The 18902-nt window shown below is 44.1% G+C and overlaps 1 protein-coding gene across 3 annotated transcripts in view; it reads right to left on the reverse strand.

Annotated features, from left to right (window-relative positions):
- RGS12 (regulator of G protein signaling 12) overlaps positions 1-18902 on the reverse strand; it is a 132100-nt gene that overhangs the window by 92512 nt on the left and 20686 nt on the right. For 2 of the 3 annotated variants that reach the window (XM_046656474.1, XM_046656475.1), the window contains exon 2: positions 5318-7298. The exons of the other annotated variant lie outside the window; for it this stretch is intronic. In XM_046656474.1, the coding sequence (XP_046512430.1) occupies positions 5318-7198 (1881 nt within the window). In that variant the 5' untranslated portion in view covers positions 7199-7298. The remainder of the gene's footprint in view (positions 1-5317; positions 7299-18902) is intronic. 3 annotated transcript variants of the gene reach the window in all.

Consider the following 18902-nt stretch of genomic DNA (forward strand, 5'->3'; position numbering starts at 1 on the left):
GAGACGTCCTTAGGGGGGTTGAAAAGCTCCACCACATTGCCAGGAATCTAGAAAGCCACTGTAGGGCTGTGCCCATGTCCAGGACTGTACAAGCTCACAAAAGGCCTGAGAAGACCCCAGCTCTCACCTCTGGCTGTCCCAGAGGCTCTGCACAAGCAGGATGTGAAGGCCAAGGCAGAGTTGTCAGCTGCCTGGCTGGGCACTGAAGGTGTGCCCCAACACGCACTCAGAGCCCCTCAGCACAGACGGGAAGACCGACTGGTTCCAGGCATCTAAAGAAATCTCTATCCAGTCATTAGCTGACCACTAAGCTAACCAAGCAGAGACCATGTGGCCACACACAGCAAAGAATGCACGTTACAGAATTAGTTCAGAAAAGCCCCCACCACGACAAACAGCAACAACAGTAATGACTGTCTGTGTTAGAGAGAAGAGTCTTCGCGCGTGCAAAGAGCAGCTGCATCCTGTTGGAGGCTCCACCCACGTCGCTCGGTTGTTGAGCGGAAGACTGCATTGTGTAGAGAGTGCATATGGATGCTGGGTGGCAAACGGCTGTGCCGTGCCAGTCAGCAGGGTATCGCCTCAGCGCCAGACCACCCTTCTCTGCCAGCATGGGATACTGGCTGGCCCTTGCAGACTGCACTGCTCCCCTGCCCGCTGGCATGGCAGCAGGCTCTGCCAGCAGAGGGCCCCAGAGGGAAGTGTCAAGTCTGAACAGTTCATTTCTGGTTTTGGCTGTCTTCAGGAGGTGTGCACTGGAGTAGTGTAACACCTCTCCTCTGGGGGCTCTCCTTCAGCCTACAGGGCCTTTTCCTCTGAGTTTTAGTCTCTTCCTTGTCACGTTTCCCTCCACCCCTTTCTGCAGTTACTACCTTACCTTCCATTAGAGCGCTCTTAGCAGTTAACCACCTTTTGCCTAGTTAACAATTCCTCACACTAAATTTTCCCTGTTCAAATCACTGCTGTGTTTTCTGTCTCCTGGCTGGACCCTGACTGATATAGCCTGGTTTTGTGCACAGCAAGACACTGAAGCTACTGTTACCACGGAGAAGACCTCAGAATAACTGAGGACATCCAACTACTCAACATTCCACGACCACTAGCATTTCCCCAATTCCCTTTCCTATTGCCTCTTCCTCTGCTCATTCCTGGGCATTTCCTTCATCCCTTCCTGGCCTGTCCTCTGCTCATCCTGACAAGCCTCCAGCCAGTTCAGGCAAGGCCAGGAGGGACACCAGGAGACCCACCTCATGACCTCTGGAAGCTTCTGCCACTCCAACAAGGGATGCTCATAGACTGAGCTCATAACACAGGGGAACCCATATAGCAAAGTAAAAAGCAACTGATAAATTTCAGAGAGATTATAGCAAGAACCCAATGAAACACAATTCATTACTACTTATTTTCAGATAAATTGTGTCCCATCACACTGCAAAAGGAATTACAGGTCATACAAATGTATGGAAGTGTAATGTAATGTAGGAGGTGACATGGAGCCCTAAGTTTGTCTTAGTCTCAGCACTTATTTGCCACTTGACTGTGGGCTAGTCATTTAATATGCATAAACTTACTTTCCTTCTCAGTAAAATGAAAATAAACATACTCGGCCTGATGAGCTCCCAGAATCCCCACCCAGGCCCAACAAGGAACAGAGCTCACTGTGAACCAGTGACTGCCCCACTGCAGCGCTCCAGCACCAGACGTGCCAGCTCCATCACAGGACTCCATCCTCTTGTTGCAGTGCAACAGCAGCCAATACCTACATTTTCACATTTTTGTTCAAGGTGCAAGAACATTAGAAAGAAGCCAAAGATCCTCAGAAATGTCATCAATCACTCTTTGACAAAGGAGCAAAGACAATACAATGGAGCAAAGACAGTCTTTTCTATAAACAGTGTTGGAGCATCTACATCCAAAAAATGAATCTAGACGCAGACCTTACACTCTTCATAAAAACTAACTCAAAATGGATCATAGACCTAAATGTAAAATAAAAAATTACAAAACTCCTAGAAGATAACACAGGAGAAAAACTAGATGATCTTGGGTTTGGTGATGCCTTATTTTTATTTTTTTATTTTTTATGTTTTTGAGGAAGATTAGCCCTGAGCTAACATCTGCCACCAATCTTCCTCTTTTTGCCGAGGAAGACTGGCCCTGAGCTCACATCCGTGCCCACCTTCCTCTACTTTATATGTAGGATGCCTACCACAGCATAGATTTGCCAAGCAGTGCCATGTCCACACCCGGGATCCGAACCGGTGAACCCCGGGCTGCCAAAGCAGAACGTAGGTGAAGCCTTTTTAGATACAACCCCAAAGGCGCAATCCATGAAAGAACTGATAAGCTGGACTTCATTAAAATTAAAAGCTTCTGCTCTGAGAAACATAATATCAAGGGAATGAGAAGACAAGCCACAGAATGGGAGAAAAAGTTTGTAAAAGACATGTCCGATAAAGGACTGTTACCTAAAATGTACAAAGAACTCTTAAAACTCAACAATAAGAAAACAAACAATCTGATTAAAAATAGGCCAAAGATCTTAACAGACATCTCACCAAAAAAAATATACAGATGATAAGTAAGCACTTGAAAAGATGTTCAACATCATTTGTCACCAGGGAAGTGCAAATTAAAACAACAGTGAGATACCACTACACACCTCTTGGAATGGCAAAAATACAGAACACTGACACCACCATTGCTGGTGGGAATGCAAAATGGCACGGCTACTTCGGAAGACAGTTTGACGGTTTCCTATAAAACTAAACATACTTTTACCATCATCCAGCAATCCTGCTCCTTGACATTTATCCGAAAGAGCTAAAAACTTAGGCCCACACAAAACCCTGCAGACAGATGTTTAAAGCAGCTTTATTCATAACTGCCAAAACCTGGAAGCAACCAAGATATCCTTCAGTAGATGAATGGATAAATAAACTGTGATACATCCAGACAATGGACTATTATTCAGCACTAAAAAGAAATGAATTATCAAGCCATGAACAGACACGGAGGAACTTTAAATGCATGTTACTACAGGAAAGCAGCCAATGTGAACAGGCTACACACTGTATGATTCCAACTATATGACATTCTGGAAAAGGCAAACTATGGAGGCAGTAAAAAGATCAGTGGTCCAGGCTGGGGTAGGTGGGAGGGGAGATGAATAGGTGGAGAACAGAGGATTTTTAGGGCAGTGAAACTACTCTGTATGATACCATAATGATGGATACATGTCATTATAAATTTGTCCAAACCCATAGGACATAAAGCACCAAGAGTGAACCCTAATGGAAGCCATGGACTTTGGGTGATTGATTATGATGTGTCAACGGAGGTTCATCAATTGTAACAAATACACCACTCTGGTGGGGGTTGTTAATAGTTGAGGAAGCTGTACATGTTTGAGAGCAGAGGGTATGTGGAAAATAGCTGTTCCTTCCTCCCAGTTTTATTGTAAAGCTAAAAGTGCTCTAAAAAAATTAAGTCTCTAAAAAAAACAAGCAGCCGAAGGTCTGAATCATGACCCTGCTTAATCCTGACTGTTAAACCTTAGATAAGTCACTTAACCTCTCCAGGACTGGTCACTTCACACTTGTAGACTAGGGACCACAGCATCCCCGTCTCTCAGGTTTCCTGAGGTCAGAACCCCACTATATAATCTAAGACAGCATAGTGCTCTACAGTGCATATACATAGGGCACTTCCAACTCAATGAGAATGGATACGAAGTTGCACCACAGTCCACAAAGAACCATACAAACACCATTGATTTCTATCAATGTCATTGTTCACTTACACACTGGCAATGGAGAAAATCCATTTGTAGGATACGCATTCCAAGACATGGTGATTTTCCCAATTTCGAATAATATTTTAGCCACGTTCCAGGACCTTCCCTCCCCAGCTCCAGCCCCACCCAAGAGGGAAGCCCAGGCTGAAGCTCCTGCCCACACTACAGGTGGGTCCAGGGGGCAGGGGCAGGAGCACTACCCTAAGAATCCAGCCTGCTGCAGTTCAGACCACAGGACAAGAGAAGGGGAGGCCACACAACTGCAGAACTCCCACCAGCAAGTCAGCTGAGGAACTGAGTTGGAAACCCATATGACTACAACTATGTTTATACAAACAAAAATCTGTACTTAACAGATATCAAAATGTTACCCATGGTCACTTCGGGGAGGTAAAACTACAGGAGATCTGTCCTTTCCCCCAAGCTTAAATTTTCTTTAATGTTTTATAATGAAAAATAGTAAGACTTGGGAAGGAGATGGATCTTGAACACAACATTCATTAAACACTACCGCCCCACAGCTTTCCAGCCCTAACCAGCCAGCGGCTTTTAGAGGGTTTTCTCATGAGATTTTTCAGCTATCGAGAACAAAAATGTGAACAAACATATTTTGAAAAGGTATTTTAACACTGTAAAAGTCCTCTGAGGAAAGTTCCTTTGAAACAAGCCAAGCTAAGTGCCATCCTCTTCTCACCCAGCCGCAGACCCTCCCGGTTCCAAACGGAGCATCACACCACTTCGCAGCTGCACCACCAGCACCGCTGGCCCAGCCCTTCTGCTAAGCAGAGTCCTTTATAGTGATTCCTTACCTCCAGCTCCAAATTGAGCCCTTGTGTGGGCAGACACACATCCCAAAGGGACACTGAAGGACCTGGGGATTTTAGAGCCACGCTACACCAAGCATGGCCCCCTAACTGTTTGATATTCGTCCTCAATGATCAAGGAGCTTGAGCCACTAGCCACTGTTGAATTCGGCTGGCGTTTTTCCGTAGCAGGATTTCTTGATGAAGGAAACAGTACAAAGATCAACACCACGGTGAAGCTCCCCATCCTGAAGTGAACAGTCTCCGTGTCTCAAGAATTTTCTCACCTCAGACCCTGGGACGAAGACTCTGGGGCCAGAGATAAAACAGACTTCAAAGAAGCTGCAGGGACAGAACCTCCCAGGCACCGCAGTCAGAAAGGGCAGGAAGGAGGGAGGAGGGTCTCATGCCGGGCTGTAAGAAGTCAACGGCCCTTCTACTACCACCTGTCCTGCCCAGATGTCCTGCCCAGGACCCGCCAAGAGAGCTGGCAGGGCCAGGGCCAGTGCTGGGGCTGAGAGCCCAGAGGGCTCCTGGGCAAGACACAGCCTGCAGCACAGGAGCAAAGCAAACGTCCTGTGACAGCCGAGAGAGGCCACAGGGCAGCCAGAGGAGGCTGGGACAGAGAACTTAGCATTAATGTGCCACCATTGCATCAGTAATTGACTAAGTTATAAAATCAAGCTCAATTTTGCTGAACCACTCCTAACAGGCTTACCTTTTTGTCTTCCTTAGTCTTTCTAACATTTCGATGCGGACCAAAAATGTTTTGCATCCCAAAAGCCTTCCTGGACCAGTCCCTTTTCTGGGCACTCAGCAGGGGCTGAGCCAAGCTGCCCTCCACCCTGTAGCGGTCCGCGGGAATCTTGCTCATAGGAGGGGGCAGTGTGCCACAGTTGACACTGGACCATCCGTCGGTGGAGTCCGTGTAAGACTCCTGGTCGCTGGCGTGTCCACACTGCCACTCCTGCAGAACGTGAACTGGAAGCCACCGCTGGCCAAAACCACCACCAGGGCCCACAGCACCCCTCTTGGAAGGAGGAACTGAATTCCGCAAGGAGGCCGGGGGGACCTCCACATGAGAGGCGGGCCCTAAATGCTTAGTGAAGTCCCGACACCTGTCACCCTGTGAGGCAGCTTCAAACAGGGGTCCCCCTTCAGGGTCATGGGAGAAGGCCCCGTTCCAGGGGGCGCCCCAGGGCTGGGAGCCCCTGCCACCCACTCCCTCCCAGGTGCTGCTGCTGGTGCCATGCCTGCCAGAGCTGGCGCCCAGGTCGACAACGAGCACCCGGCTGCTCTTTTCTTCCTGGTTGAAATTTCCAATGCCGCTGTCACTGTTGCTGCTGGTGCTAGTGTTCTGATGGGCATCTGCATCCCCATCCACAAAGGCCCGGGCCCGTACCCCCTCAATCAGCTCGCCCATGTCTCTGTACAGCACAGAGATGAACTGGAGGACAGGGAGAGAGGACGCCGGGAATTCAAGGCAGCCATTGGTGTCAGGGTCAGCCGTGCACTCAAACCCAAACCGCCGAGCAATGCCCTGATGGATCTTGTGATTGAACAAATCTGGATCCACCATAAACACGTGGCAGGAAGTCCGCAAGACACCTTCATCCTCCTGTGCCAGGCTCCCATCATCACTCGTCTGCATGGTCACAAGCCCAAAAAACCTCCTGTCATCTGGGCACACAGCGCTGAATGCCAGCTTCTCGGCTGGGTACTCGGCCAGGACAGCAGCTTTGTCGGTGCAGAGCTGCACGCAGTCATGCATGATCTTCATGGTCACCAGAGAATGGATTTTCTGCTCTGCCCGCAGGCGCCGGAGGCAGCCACGGATGGCCTGTAAACTGTCAGACTCCAGGTTGCAGCTTGTGGAAGGAAGTTCAATAGAACCTAAGTAGCCTACGACCATGGCAACATTTAAAATACTTGCATCTAATCCAAAATCTTCATGATTCTCTAGTCCAATAGTGAAAACCGAATCATCGTTAATAACTTTTGCTATTTCCTCTTTAGAAAGCAGGTTGGAAGTCCGATTATTTATACATTCATGCCCAAGGTCAAATCGTGCAGCGGCCGACTCTGAAAGGGATCTTTGTTTCAATTTCAAGGGCTCTGAACTGCTTGCACAAAGACTAGGATTTTCAAAGATCATATTGAAAATTCCACCAGACTGCATTTCTTCAACGACTCTCTCTGCTCTATTGATACCTAATGCTTTAGAATCAAGTTTGGGCCTCAGCCAGCCTTTTCCTTCATAAAATCCAACTTCTTCATCACTGGAGCAGGACTCTAAGTGGCTGATGCCTTCACCAATCACCATGTGTAGGACACCAGAACATTTCCCAATCAATTTCACTACATCTTCATGGGACGCTTTCTTCACATTGATTTCATTGACAGCAAATATCTGATCTCCAGCGCGGAGGCCCACAAAATCCGCAGGGCTCCCTCTCATGACACAACTGAGCACACAAGGAGCCTGACCAGAAAGGGTGAATCCATACCCTGCTCTTCCTCGGGCCACCTCCACACTCCTCATGCGAGGGGGCGCCGTCCCGTGCAGCGGGCGCTCTGCCGTGTCCCCTGCTCTATACATCTCGATGTGCTTCTAAGACGAGGAGCATAGTTCACTATTCCAGGGGATCCATAGTTCAGGGAAAACTTGATGCTACCATATTTTTTCTTGAAATAGTGCCCTAAGGAAGAAAAATGAACAGCTCATTATTGAAAAGCCCATATTTCTTTTACTTACTGGTATTAAGTAAACATAAAAAGATAATTCATAACAAAACCATCACAGAAAGAGTCTCTAGTTACCACATAAATGTTAAATGAAAGAGAAGCAGTAAATCTTAAAGTCAGGCTAAGAATTTCCTTCCAAAGTAGAAAACACTGCTCTCTCAGAGCCTAATCCTGCCTTGTGTTTGAGGAATACAGGACTCCAGCAGAATCTGCCTCCTGGCACTCTTCTCCTCCCTGACTGGATGGAAAAAGAAGAGACCTCGAAACCCTAACTACTCAAAGTGTGGTCCGAGGACTAGCAGCCCAGCATCCTGGGGGGCTCTCAGGCTCCTCCACAGATCCAATGCATCCAAGTCTGCATTTAATGGAGGGGCAGAGTCAGAGTGAAAAGCAGTCCTGGCTACAGACATAGGGATGCCTGATCCAGCTCCATCTTTGATCACAAGCCCCCTCCACGAGAAGTTTTCCCTCAGGAAAGGAAGTCAGCTTATATTCTCTCATATTCTGTGCGCCCCACTAATTTATTTTGAACAAGGTACTGATGCCAGCCCTGATATCAGTTCCCTCACATTAATCCCAGAATATGTGGGGTTAAAACCAAAGCACTCTTTCCCTGCTTACTCCCCAGCTCCCTGGCTCCAGAATCCACCATCCACCATGGAGACAAACTCCTGGATTCCTTAACATCCCCTCCTCCTCCCTGCAAAGTGTCCCAAGGCCAAACACAGTCTGGTGGGAAAGCTCCAACCAGCAAGGCCACTGACTTCCCTCACCTCTCTACAAGCAGCCACATTGCTCACAAACCTTTAAAACCCCTCGCCTCCCCTTTCAGGGAGAGGAGATAAAACAAGACAAATTTGAGGGCTCAATCTCATCTCCCAGCTGATGTCACCTGAAATAAAAACCCTTTCCCTGCCATAAGCCTGGTGTTCCAGTTTTTATTTGGCCCCTCATGTATGGTGGGTAAAGAACCTGTTTGTATGCGGTAACAATCTGGGGAGCCAGCCAGCAGGCTCCTGCCCGTGGCTCCGTGGCCCCAGGCCAACTGGGATTTCCTGGGAAGCAGTCGGGCAGCTGCCTAGGTGATTTGCCCTAGGGACTGTCCCCAGTACTTTCCGTCTAGCCCGGCACCGCTGACCCTAGGCGCACTCTCTTATGGCAAGGAAACAGGCTCTAGATTTGTGTGTGTGTTTGTTTGTTTCTTTGTTCATCCTGGTGAGTCGACGGACTCTGAAATAGGGTAAGTCGCCTCGGGGACGCCTGTGAACTTCCTTCCCCTCCTCTGGGGTCCCTTCCATTCATGGAGAGGCTATCTGGGGTACTTTCCCTTCATGGAGGCGCCATCTGGGGTACTTTTCCTTCATGGAGGGGCCATCTGGGGTACTTTCCCTTCATGGAGGGGCCATCTGGGCGTACATTCAGAGTGGGAATAGTTGTAAGACATTCTACCCTCAATCTGGGAACCGGTTCACTGGTGTCTGGTTTTTCTGTCTGGGTCTGTATGTCTGTCTGTCTCTATGTACTGGAATGGGAAACATGCTGTCTGTCCCCAAGCAGAGCCCATTGGGGTTAATTCTGAGTAGATGGTCTAATTATAAGCCAATGTCTAAAAGGTATGATTTTCTTTTGTAACACATGGCCACAATATTCTTTAAACTCTGGAGAGAATATGGCCAAACAATGGATCCTTAAGTTGGAAAATTTTTAGAGAGCTCTTTTCATAAACAGCTGTTTTATTGGTACCTATGAAAAGGCCAAATTAAAAGGAAAATACAATGACTAGTCTTAAGAACTTAACCAAACTTGGAGTCTCAGCTTGTTATGGTTTCACAGATGCTAATGAAAACATTAAGTTAACAAACAGAAATCAAAAAGGGAAGAGACACAGGACTCATCCCCACAGGATGAAAATCTTTAACTAGTTATTAAAAAGGAAAATGAGATAAATAGAACAGACATAAATAAAGTTAAAAGAAAGGTTTTATTAAAACACTGGCTAAGGTTGGATGGGCTAAAGGATACCCCCATTTTAGCCCCCCAACATTAAAAGACATCAAACCTGTTTTATTCACCCCAGTTTAACAAAATTTAATAAGTCAGGAGGCAAAAATCACAGTGAGAAACCTGACCAACGATTGCTTGAGGCAACAGTTAGGTTGCTAAAGTTGGTAAAACTATAAAAATTAAAGTGTTTAAGCTAATATTATATAAAGAGGTTATGTCAACTTTGCCTGGATTTTTTTTGGGAATAGATGTTATGTCTATCTGGGGATGCTCCCCCAACACAATGCTGTAATACTAAAACTTGTTAACAGAATTCTAATGTAAGTTATAATTAGAAGTATACATTGGAAACATTAAAGGTTTGTAAAAACTGGTATATTTAAATGGGCTTTATATAAAATGATTACATCTCTTCTGTCTTATTGTATTATAGATTACCTTGTGGGGATAAACATTGTGTCTCATTAGGGTAGGTTTCCCCTCCCTGATATTGTAAAAGCATAAGAAATCCACCCTTCAGCCGATGTTAATTAAGCATGCTAAAGGAGATCTCACTTTAAAATGGCCAAAATGGGGCAATTTCAGTTTACCCAAACTGATGTAAGCAATTGGAAAAAGCCAGCCACAACAATGGGAAGCTTGTTTTAATCTTTTGCGGCTTCTAAATAAAATCAGAAATACTTTACTGCCTCTTTAAGAGAAAATAATTAAATACTTAAACATGCCAGCGCCCGAAGCCAAATCTGCTGCTTCTCTCTATTCTCTCTCTGAGATGCGCCATTTCAACTCCCCTGAAACTCCTGATCTAAAATTAAACACGTGAAAATAAGTAAACTTTGAGACAACTTGGAATCATAATGGCCATTCTGGGGAACCTCTGTTTCAGATGAGTACACCTTAGGGGTCATCCTTAAAAGAGAGGATTCAAAACCTCTCACAATGGAACTCAGTCTTTAATTAATATACAGAATGTTCTAAAAGACAAAGTTATTTAACATGATATAAAATGACCTTTGGTAAATAAAAGTCTGTTTAAGTTTGCAGGCTTGATTTAAAATAGGCATGTCCTCAAAGTTATCAGCATTAGATACAATGCAGACACACAGCCTGGGTTTACTGGTCAAAGGAGGTCATATTCTCTCTGCTACAAAATTTGTCAGCAAGAGTAATAACTTAAAATAATAGCTGATTTTGCTTAATGTCTCATAAGGTTTTCGCAGACGATCTAAATATAATTGTTAAGACCATGTAAACTAAATAAATGTAAAAGGACAAGTGTTTTTGGAGAAACTTTTTAATAATTATGTGTTATGATGTATGTACTTAAAACAACTTAAGATGACGGCTAACTGCTTTGATGTCACACAATGTCTTTGAGAGTAATCTAGACATGATTGCTAAAAACAAATAATTTAAATAGATAAAAATGGGTAAAAGTGTCTGAGTAAAGTAACTGTGTTTTGTGGTCTGTATACTTAAAAAACACAGCTTCCAAAATTTTTTTGGAAACAAACTTTATAGTTTTACTAAGTTAAGTTAAATGACAAAACCTGTTGAATATCTGGGTCATTTCTGGATAGGATAGAACACTGAAACATTATTGCTGAACATGTCTATCTACTTTTGGCTTCTTATTACAGAAAATCTAAAACATGTTTGGGTCTATTAGCATACACACCTTGTGTTTTATTACTATAGAGTAACATTTCCAAAAATTATATAAGGTAATTGTAAATTTGTCAAGCCACAGAATGCTAACGTAAAGAAAAGTTTATAATTGCTTAGTTGGTTTTTACTTAGAAATTAAGGTTTCTAAGGGTTAAAGATTCTAATTAACATATATAATTAAAGCTATTAAAAATTAATAAGAAAAAAAATCTTTGCATTCAAGGAAAGTAAAATGTATGTTTTCAGTAAAAACGTATAAAAAATAAAAGTATTTTTGCTTTTTGGGTGAAAAAAAGATAAATTTGTCCTAATGTACTAAAAGGGAAGAAAGGGAAACTGGGACAAATTCTGAATGTAAAAAGTAAGTAACAAAAGGTTTAGAAAAGCAAAACCCTGAGGAGTTTTATGTACGGTCAAGTTGGCTAAGATTAAAATAAATTTACTGGGGCCGGCTCCGTGGTCGAGTGGTTAAGTTTGCGCGCTCCGCTGCGGCGGCCCAGGGTTCGGATCCTGGGCGCGGACATGGCACTGTTCGTCAGGCCATGTTGAGGCAGCATCCCACATCCCACAACTAGAAGGACGTGCAACTAAGATGTACAACTATGTACAGGAGATAAAAGCAGAAAAAAAAAAAGAAAAGAAAAGATTGGCAACAGTTGTTAGCCCAGGTGCCAATCTTTAAAATAAATAAATAAATAAATAAATTTACTTAAGTAAATAAATTTAAATGTCAAAAGTAAACTGGTACAAAATTAAAACTTGGTCTTATCTTTCTTAAAAAGATAACTTTCCTAAACTTTTAGTCTGCTTGTGGTAAAAAAAAAAAAAATTATAAAAGATTTTTTTTCTTTAAATAATCTACCAAAAGGATAAGGATTTTATGTTTTATCAAAATTAATTTCCTACATTGTTTTTGTCAGGTCCTTAATCACAGATGCTGAGGTTTTTCTTACAACTATTTAATTCTCTGCATTTGCCTAAAATTCTTTAACTGTCACCATGGTTAAAGGGATAATTAAACATTGCTTCATGGGGACCTATCATATTATATGGGTAAATGTTATTGATGTAAATGTTTTAAAAATTGTATAACATTACTAAAATTCTAATCTGTCCTGGTTATCAGTCATAATTCTGGTTATTTTAAAGCATTACATGTCACAGAAATAGTCAAGTTTCTTTGTCAATTGCCATTTTTAAATAGTTGCTTATTTATAGACGGTTGTTTTACCCTGATGCTTTTACAAGTATGTTTTATTTTCAGAAAAGTTCATGGAAAGGACTCTGACGTTCACTCTAGAATACAGCTTTCTGATAAACGTTCAGATTGTAAAACTAAACTGGGTAAGAAATTACAGAACTCTAACAGAGAAACTCATGCCTTCATAAAACTGCTGACAGAAGATTAAGATCAAGAACCAACTACACGGGACTAAATAAACTGATGAGAATAATTAGAATTTTTATGACTTCTTGTTTAAAATATTGCTTATTTTTTTAATGTTTTGTGTTTTGTTTTCTCAGATTTAAGAAAATCTTTTCTTCCTTTCCCTTATGCTAACTATGACTTATAGCAATTTGATGAAATTATACATTTGTAAATAAAACTGCACCATTTATCTTTTTCTCCTTACCTTATCCCTCCAGAATTTGGAAATTCTTAGTGAGTAAATATTCTTATTTCCATGGCTCTATAATTGTTTGTATAAGTTCAACAAGAATCTGTTCTCCTTATAACAGGACACAATTGGAAACACTGGTTATAATACCAAGGCTTTGACTGGAATGTCATATTTGAGAGAAATATACAGACTTGGATATGACCAGACAGCATTTGAGGAACAAAGGTTGACTTTCTGAAATAAAGCCACTTGGAAATATTGGCCTGGTACCTTGCTCATGGGTTCCCAAGAATCTGGTAAGGTTGAGTAAAGAATGTCACTCCCTCTGGCAGATACAAGGAACCTCAATATTTTCTTTTTTCTGAGGAAGATTAGCCCTGAGCTAACTGCTGCCAATCCTCCTCTTTTTTGCTGAGGAAGACTGGCCCTGAGCTAACATCCATGCCCATCTTCCTCTACTTTATATGTGGAACGCCTGCCACAGCATGGCTTTGCCAAGCAGTACCATGTCCACACCCAGGATCTGTACCAGCAAACCCCGGGCTGCCAAAATGGAATGTGTGAACTTAACCGCTGCGCCACTGGGCAGGACCCTGGAACCTCAATATTTTGGGGACCTCGTGAAGGGAGGAATGCACCCAAATCTGTAGGTATTGCAGGCTGAATCTGATGACAAGTTTTGGTCTGGCTTTCCTTGCCTCGAGAAGCCTTTAAAGTTCAATCTGAGAGTCCTTGTAAAAAGTTCCAGCAAAGCAGATTTAAAAAAGCCTATATGACCAATTGCTATTCTTGCTGTACTTATGTATATAACTGGGCCAAATTTATTAAAACTAGACTTATTTTGTAAACCAGTTAGTCTTAATTTGGCTATGTTTGGTAAAATTGAGGGTGATTTTAGAGAAAAATTATGTTTCAATAAAAACTATAATACACATTCATGGATATTAGATTCTGGTTCCATTAATTGTCTTTGAAGTTTTTGTTTTATATCTGTAAACTCAACTAGATCCTAAATTCTTCTAGTCTCCTGAAATATCTGAAATAATAAACCTCCAAACTAATATTCTGTTTTTTCCTTCATTTTCACTTGAAATCATTAAAAATTGAATCTGCCCTTTTTCCTGAAGCTTTACAAACTCAAGCTGGACAACTTGATGTAACTTTAAGAGAGATTCATGTCTGTTGCTGTGTAAGCCACTCAGAAAGATACCTGAGTGCCTGATGACACCATCAGAGACATTTCAAACTGCAAAAGATGCTTTGACTCTGACTTCTAGGAATCTTGACTGGCTGCCCCCTGGGCTCCGGAACTGGGTTATAATTTGCTCCAACCATTAACCTTGTTTTACCGTTTCCTTTCTCTAAAAATACTTCTTATTAAATACCTAGTTAGTTACTTACATGATACAGGCCTAAATTTGGCATCACTGCATTACTGCCTTATTAAAAGACTGGTTCAATGAGATGGAATAACCTACGCCCTGATTCAGAGAAGTTGCTAGATCAGTCATTGCCGCAAATCCCTCAAGATTGAGAAATGAGCATAAAATAGGGGGGAATTGATGCCAGCCCTGATATCATTTCCCCTACATTAAACCCAGCATATGTGGGGTTAAAACCAAAGGACTCTTTCTCTGTGTGAAAATATTGGTTGTCATCGAAAACTAACATGTGTCAGGTCCCCAAGACCACCCCAAAGTTCAATGACTCACTAAGAGGACACACAGAACTCAGCATACAGTTGTGCTCAAGGCTAAGCACTATTCTCTGGCTCCCTGGCTCCAGAATCCACTATCTGCCATGGAGACAGATGGCCAAAGTCACACACCTAGGTTCCTTATCATCTCCTCCTCCCTGCAAGCAGCATCCCAAGGTCGAATGCAGGCTGGTGGGAAAGCACCAACCAGCAAGGCTGCTGACTACCCCCCCACACAAGCAGCCACATTCCTCACAAAGCTTTAAAACCCCTCACCTCCCCTCTTTTGGGGAGACGAGATGAAATGAGACAAATTTGAGGGCTTACTCTCGTCTCCCGGCTGATATCACTCGAAATAAAAGCCCTTTCTTTTGCCATAGCCTGGTGTTCCAGTTTTTATTTGGCCCCTCTTGTGTGGCGGGGAAAGAGCCTATGTTTGTAGGTTGTAACAGTACCACATGGGGAAAACATATTAGTCTGAAACAGCCTCAGTCAATACTACAGAGGTCACCTGATAGAACAGACAAAACAACCAAAAAGAGCAAAGAAATTTAATACTAACTTAATTATTCCAGGGGGATGACTTGATAAGTGAAAATATTGGTTGTCATCGAAAACTAACGTGTGTCAGGTCCCCAAGACCACCCCAAAGTTCAATGACTCACTAAGAGGAAACACAGAACTCAGCATACAGTTGTGCTCAAGGCTAAGATTTATTACACTGAAAAGATACAAATCAAAATCAGTGAAGGGAGGGGCCAGCTGGTAGCATAGTGGTTAAGTTCCCACGCTCTGCTTCGGTGGCCTGAGGTTCCTGGGTTCACATCCCAGGCACAGACCTACACACCACTTATCAAGCCATGCTGTGGCGGCATTCCACATATAAGTGAAGGAAGATGGGCACAGATGTTGGCTCAGGGCCAATCTTCCTCAGCAAAAAGAGGAGCATTGGCGGTGATGTTAGTTCAGGGCTAATCTTCCACACGAAAAACAAAAACAAAAACAAAAAAGTCAGTGAAGGGAGAAAGCACATGGGTCCAGGGGATACAAGTACCAGCTTCCAAAATCCTCTCTGGGGAGTCACACAAGACATGCTCAATTCACCCAGTAGAGGATTGTGACAACACATGTGGAATGCTGTCCACCAGGGAAGCCCGTCAGAGACTCAGACCCAGGGCTTTCACTGGTGGCTGGTCCTGTGGGCCCCTCTGCCCGGTACGCCCCCAACTCCAGACCCCCAGGGGGAAAGGGGCATCAGCACAGACAGCACTGTTTGCACAAACAGGTGAGGCACAGGAGCCGCTCACATCAGGCAGAGTGCTGGGAGCCCTCCCGACATCCAGGCTCCTGACGCCAGCCCAGGGCTAGCCCCGCACGGGCTCCCAGGGCCCGCAGTCAGGCCTGTGGTGAGAAGTCCTTTCTACACACAAAACCCTTTAAAGATCACTTTAAAAAGCAACACAGTAAGTGTTTATGTTGTAAAGACCCAAAATGTAATAGAGAATATGTTTTTTAAAGAGGGTATGTTTTTGAAATAATTGTTTTAAAGTTGTTAAAAGAAATTCTTGTGTCTTGGGATAAAGTTTCCAGTAACAGAAGCATAATCCAAAGCAATTTCTGCACACACACAAAGTGAAAGAACTAGACAAAAGGGAAAGTGTATTATTAGACGACTCCAAGAGCAGCTTCAAAGACGACGCTACGCAGGATGCATGTTTGAATAAAATCATTTTATGATACATGAGTGAAAAAAGAACAACTTAATTCTAAATTACCATATTACTTAATATTCAACTGGTGCTAAATTAATCATTTAAATATTATGACTAGACATTTAACTATTTAATATTCATCATTAAAAATGTTTATATTCATATTGGCCAAGAATTGTGTTTTAGGGTCTTCTCATTGGATCTTCTAAAAGGGTGTGGTGGGCTGAATACGCCCCCAGAGATGCCACATCCTAACCTCTGGAACCCACGACGTCACCTCACGTGGCCAAAGGGACCTTGCAGCTGTGATCCAGTGAAGGATCCTGAGATGGGAGGTGATCCTGGGTTCCCCGGGTGGGCCCCATGTCACCACAGGGTCCTTATCAGAGGGAGGCAGGAGGGTCAGAGCGAGAGAGCAGGCCACGCGAGGATGGAGCAGAGATTAGAGCCACAGCTCTGAGACGGAGAAAGGGGCCACACGCCAAGGGATGCAGGCGGCCCCTAGAAGCCACAAAAGGAACCAGATTCTCCCCGGGGCTCCAGAAGGACCAGCCCTGCCCACACGTGGACGTCTAGCCCAGGGAGACTGACTTGGGACTTCTGACCACTGGAACTGTAAGAGAACAAAGTTGTGCTGTTTTAGGCCACTAAGTTGGTGGCAACGCGTTTCAGCAGCCACAGGAAACTCGTACAAGGGGAATCACCCTATCGGTCGGGGAGGGGGATAGAGTAGATGCATGAAATAACCCATCTAAAAAATGCTCAGACAGGATCCGGTTCCTGGCAGACATGACACATCAAAGTGGCCGCTGTTCCTGATGTTACTGCAAGAGTCTTGTCACTGTGGATTCTCCAGGACAGAGCTCAGTGAGACCTGCTGGTTTCCTCCAGTCACAAGAGACCTCCTAGCCTTCTCTTCCAAACAATAATAGATGCTGCCCCTATGAAAGAAATGATTTCCTAGTTTTATATGCAGAATTATTTTATGATTCATCTGAGCACCATGGAGTCATAACACTGTATGACACAATTTCAAATAATAGTTTCGTATATGGTTTAACCAAATATTTCTATTAGAATCTCTTACTGTCATGTCCCTCAAGTAATTAAAAATAAATTGTTTCTGGGGCCAGCCTGGTGGCATAGTGGTTAAGCTCATGCATTCCACTTTGGTGGCCCAGGGTTCGCAGGTTCAGATCCCAGGCATGGACCTAGACACTGCTCATCAAGCCACGCTGTGGCAGCATCCCACATAAAATAGAGAAGATTGGCACAGATATTAGCTCAGTCACAATTTCCTCAAGCAAAAAGAGGAAGATTGACAACAGATGTTAGCTCAGGGCCAATCTTCCTCACAAAAAAAATTAAAAAATAAATTATTTCTAATTCTAATAATTCTAATAACTAATTCTATAAGTAATACCCATAACACATTTTATAAGTTCAGCCTATAGCTTAATTTTTCCTTAAACTGTACCAACAAATAGTAAAACTAGTGGAACCAACAGTGAAATCCAAAAGAAACCATAGCACACTAGTTTCCAACTTCAGCTGGCAATTCCACCACCTGGACTACAGAAACACCAGTTCCTGGGCCCTCTCCTCCACCCGAGGCTCTGGGTTGGCAGGTCTGGGGAGGGGCCAGGAGCCGCCTGCTTTAACAAAGCCCCACCCCCCCATACCTTCCAGTTGATTCTGACGTAGGGGGCAACACTTGAAACATCTTGAGATCATCTGCTGTTGGCTGAAAGTCTGCAACCCCCCAAATTCACATGTTGAAATGCTGAGCCCAAAAGTGATAGCGTCTGGGAGTGATTAGGTTTAGATGAGGTCATGAGGGTGAAGACCTTGTGAGGGGATTAACGTCCTTGTAAAAGATGAAGAGACACAGGATCTCACCCTCCCACACACTCTGTCTCTCCGCCATGTGAAGATACGAGAAGACGGCCATCTGTGAACCAGAAAGTGGGGCCTCACCAGACAGGTGACCTGCCAGCACCTTGATCATGGACCCCCAGCCCAGAACTGGGAGGAATGAATGTCTGCCGTTTAAGCCCCTCCATGTATGGTATTCTGTTATAGCAGGCCAAGCAGATGAAAACATCATCTAATCCAGCTGCCTCACTTTGCAGAAAAGGTAACTGAGGTCGGAAAGAAATGCTTCATTCAAGCGACAGCTTCCTAATGGCACAGACGGCTACAGCACAGAGTCTCCACTCTCCCCCCACCCGACGAGGAGGATCAGTCGATTCCAGCCAAATGATACTGACATTGCTTCACTCACTCCTTGTTCAGACTGACAGGAGCTAGGAATAAGTGCCAGGTGCCATGACCTTCCCTCTCCTCTCCAAGGTCTACGTCTGCTAGACAGAGTCCCATTCTGACGAATTTCTCAGCTCACAGCCACTGAATGAGTGCCCACCCCATTCCAGGCAATGTCCCAGCCCTTCAAACGGCCTCACTCGGGAGCAGAGCAAGTGCCAGCCCCCGCTGCATGCTTGGTGCCCTGGACAGGGAGCAGAAGTCTGCTGGCAGATGAGACGGGAAAGCCATTCCAGGGAGGCGACAAGCACGGCACTAGTGATGCCCATCCATGTGGCTCAGCCCCATCTCTGCCCACACAGAGGGGACGTTTTGTGAGTATGACACTCCAGCTCTCCATGATTGTGCCACCAAAGTTCACAGAGATTCACAGTGCAACAGGCCCTGAGCTGAGCATGGGGGCCAAAAGACCAAAGCAATAAAGAACAGCGACAGTGGAAGGAAATGCGACAGGAGGGAGAGAAACTGAGTACTTCCAATGAGGCAGAAAGCATCCAACACACTGAGGAGAAAGGTAAAGTTCAGGAATAAGAA

Source organism: Equus quagga, chromosome 3 (assembly GCF_021613505.1).
Source record: "Equus quagga isolate Etosha38 chromosome 3, UCLA_HA_Equagga_1.0, whole genome shotgun sequence".
Classification (NCBI taxonomy): domain Eukaryota; kingdom Metazoa; phylum Chordata; class Mammalia; order Perissodactyla; family Equidae; genus Equus; species Equus quagga.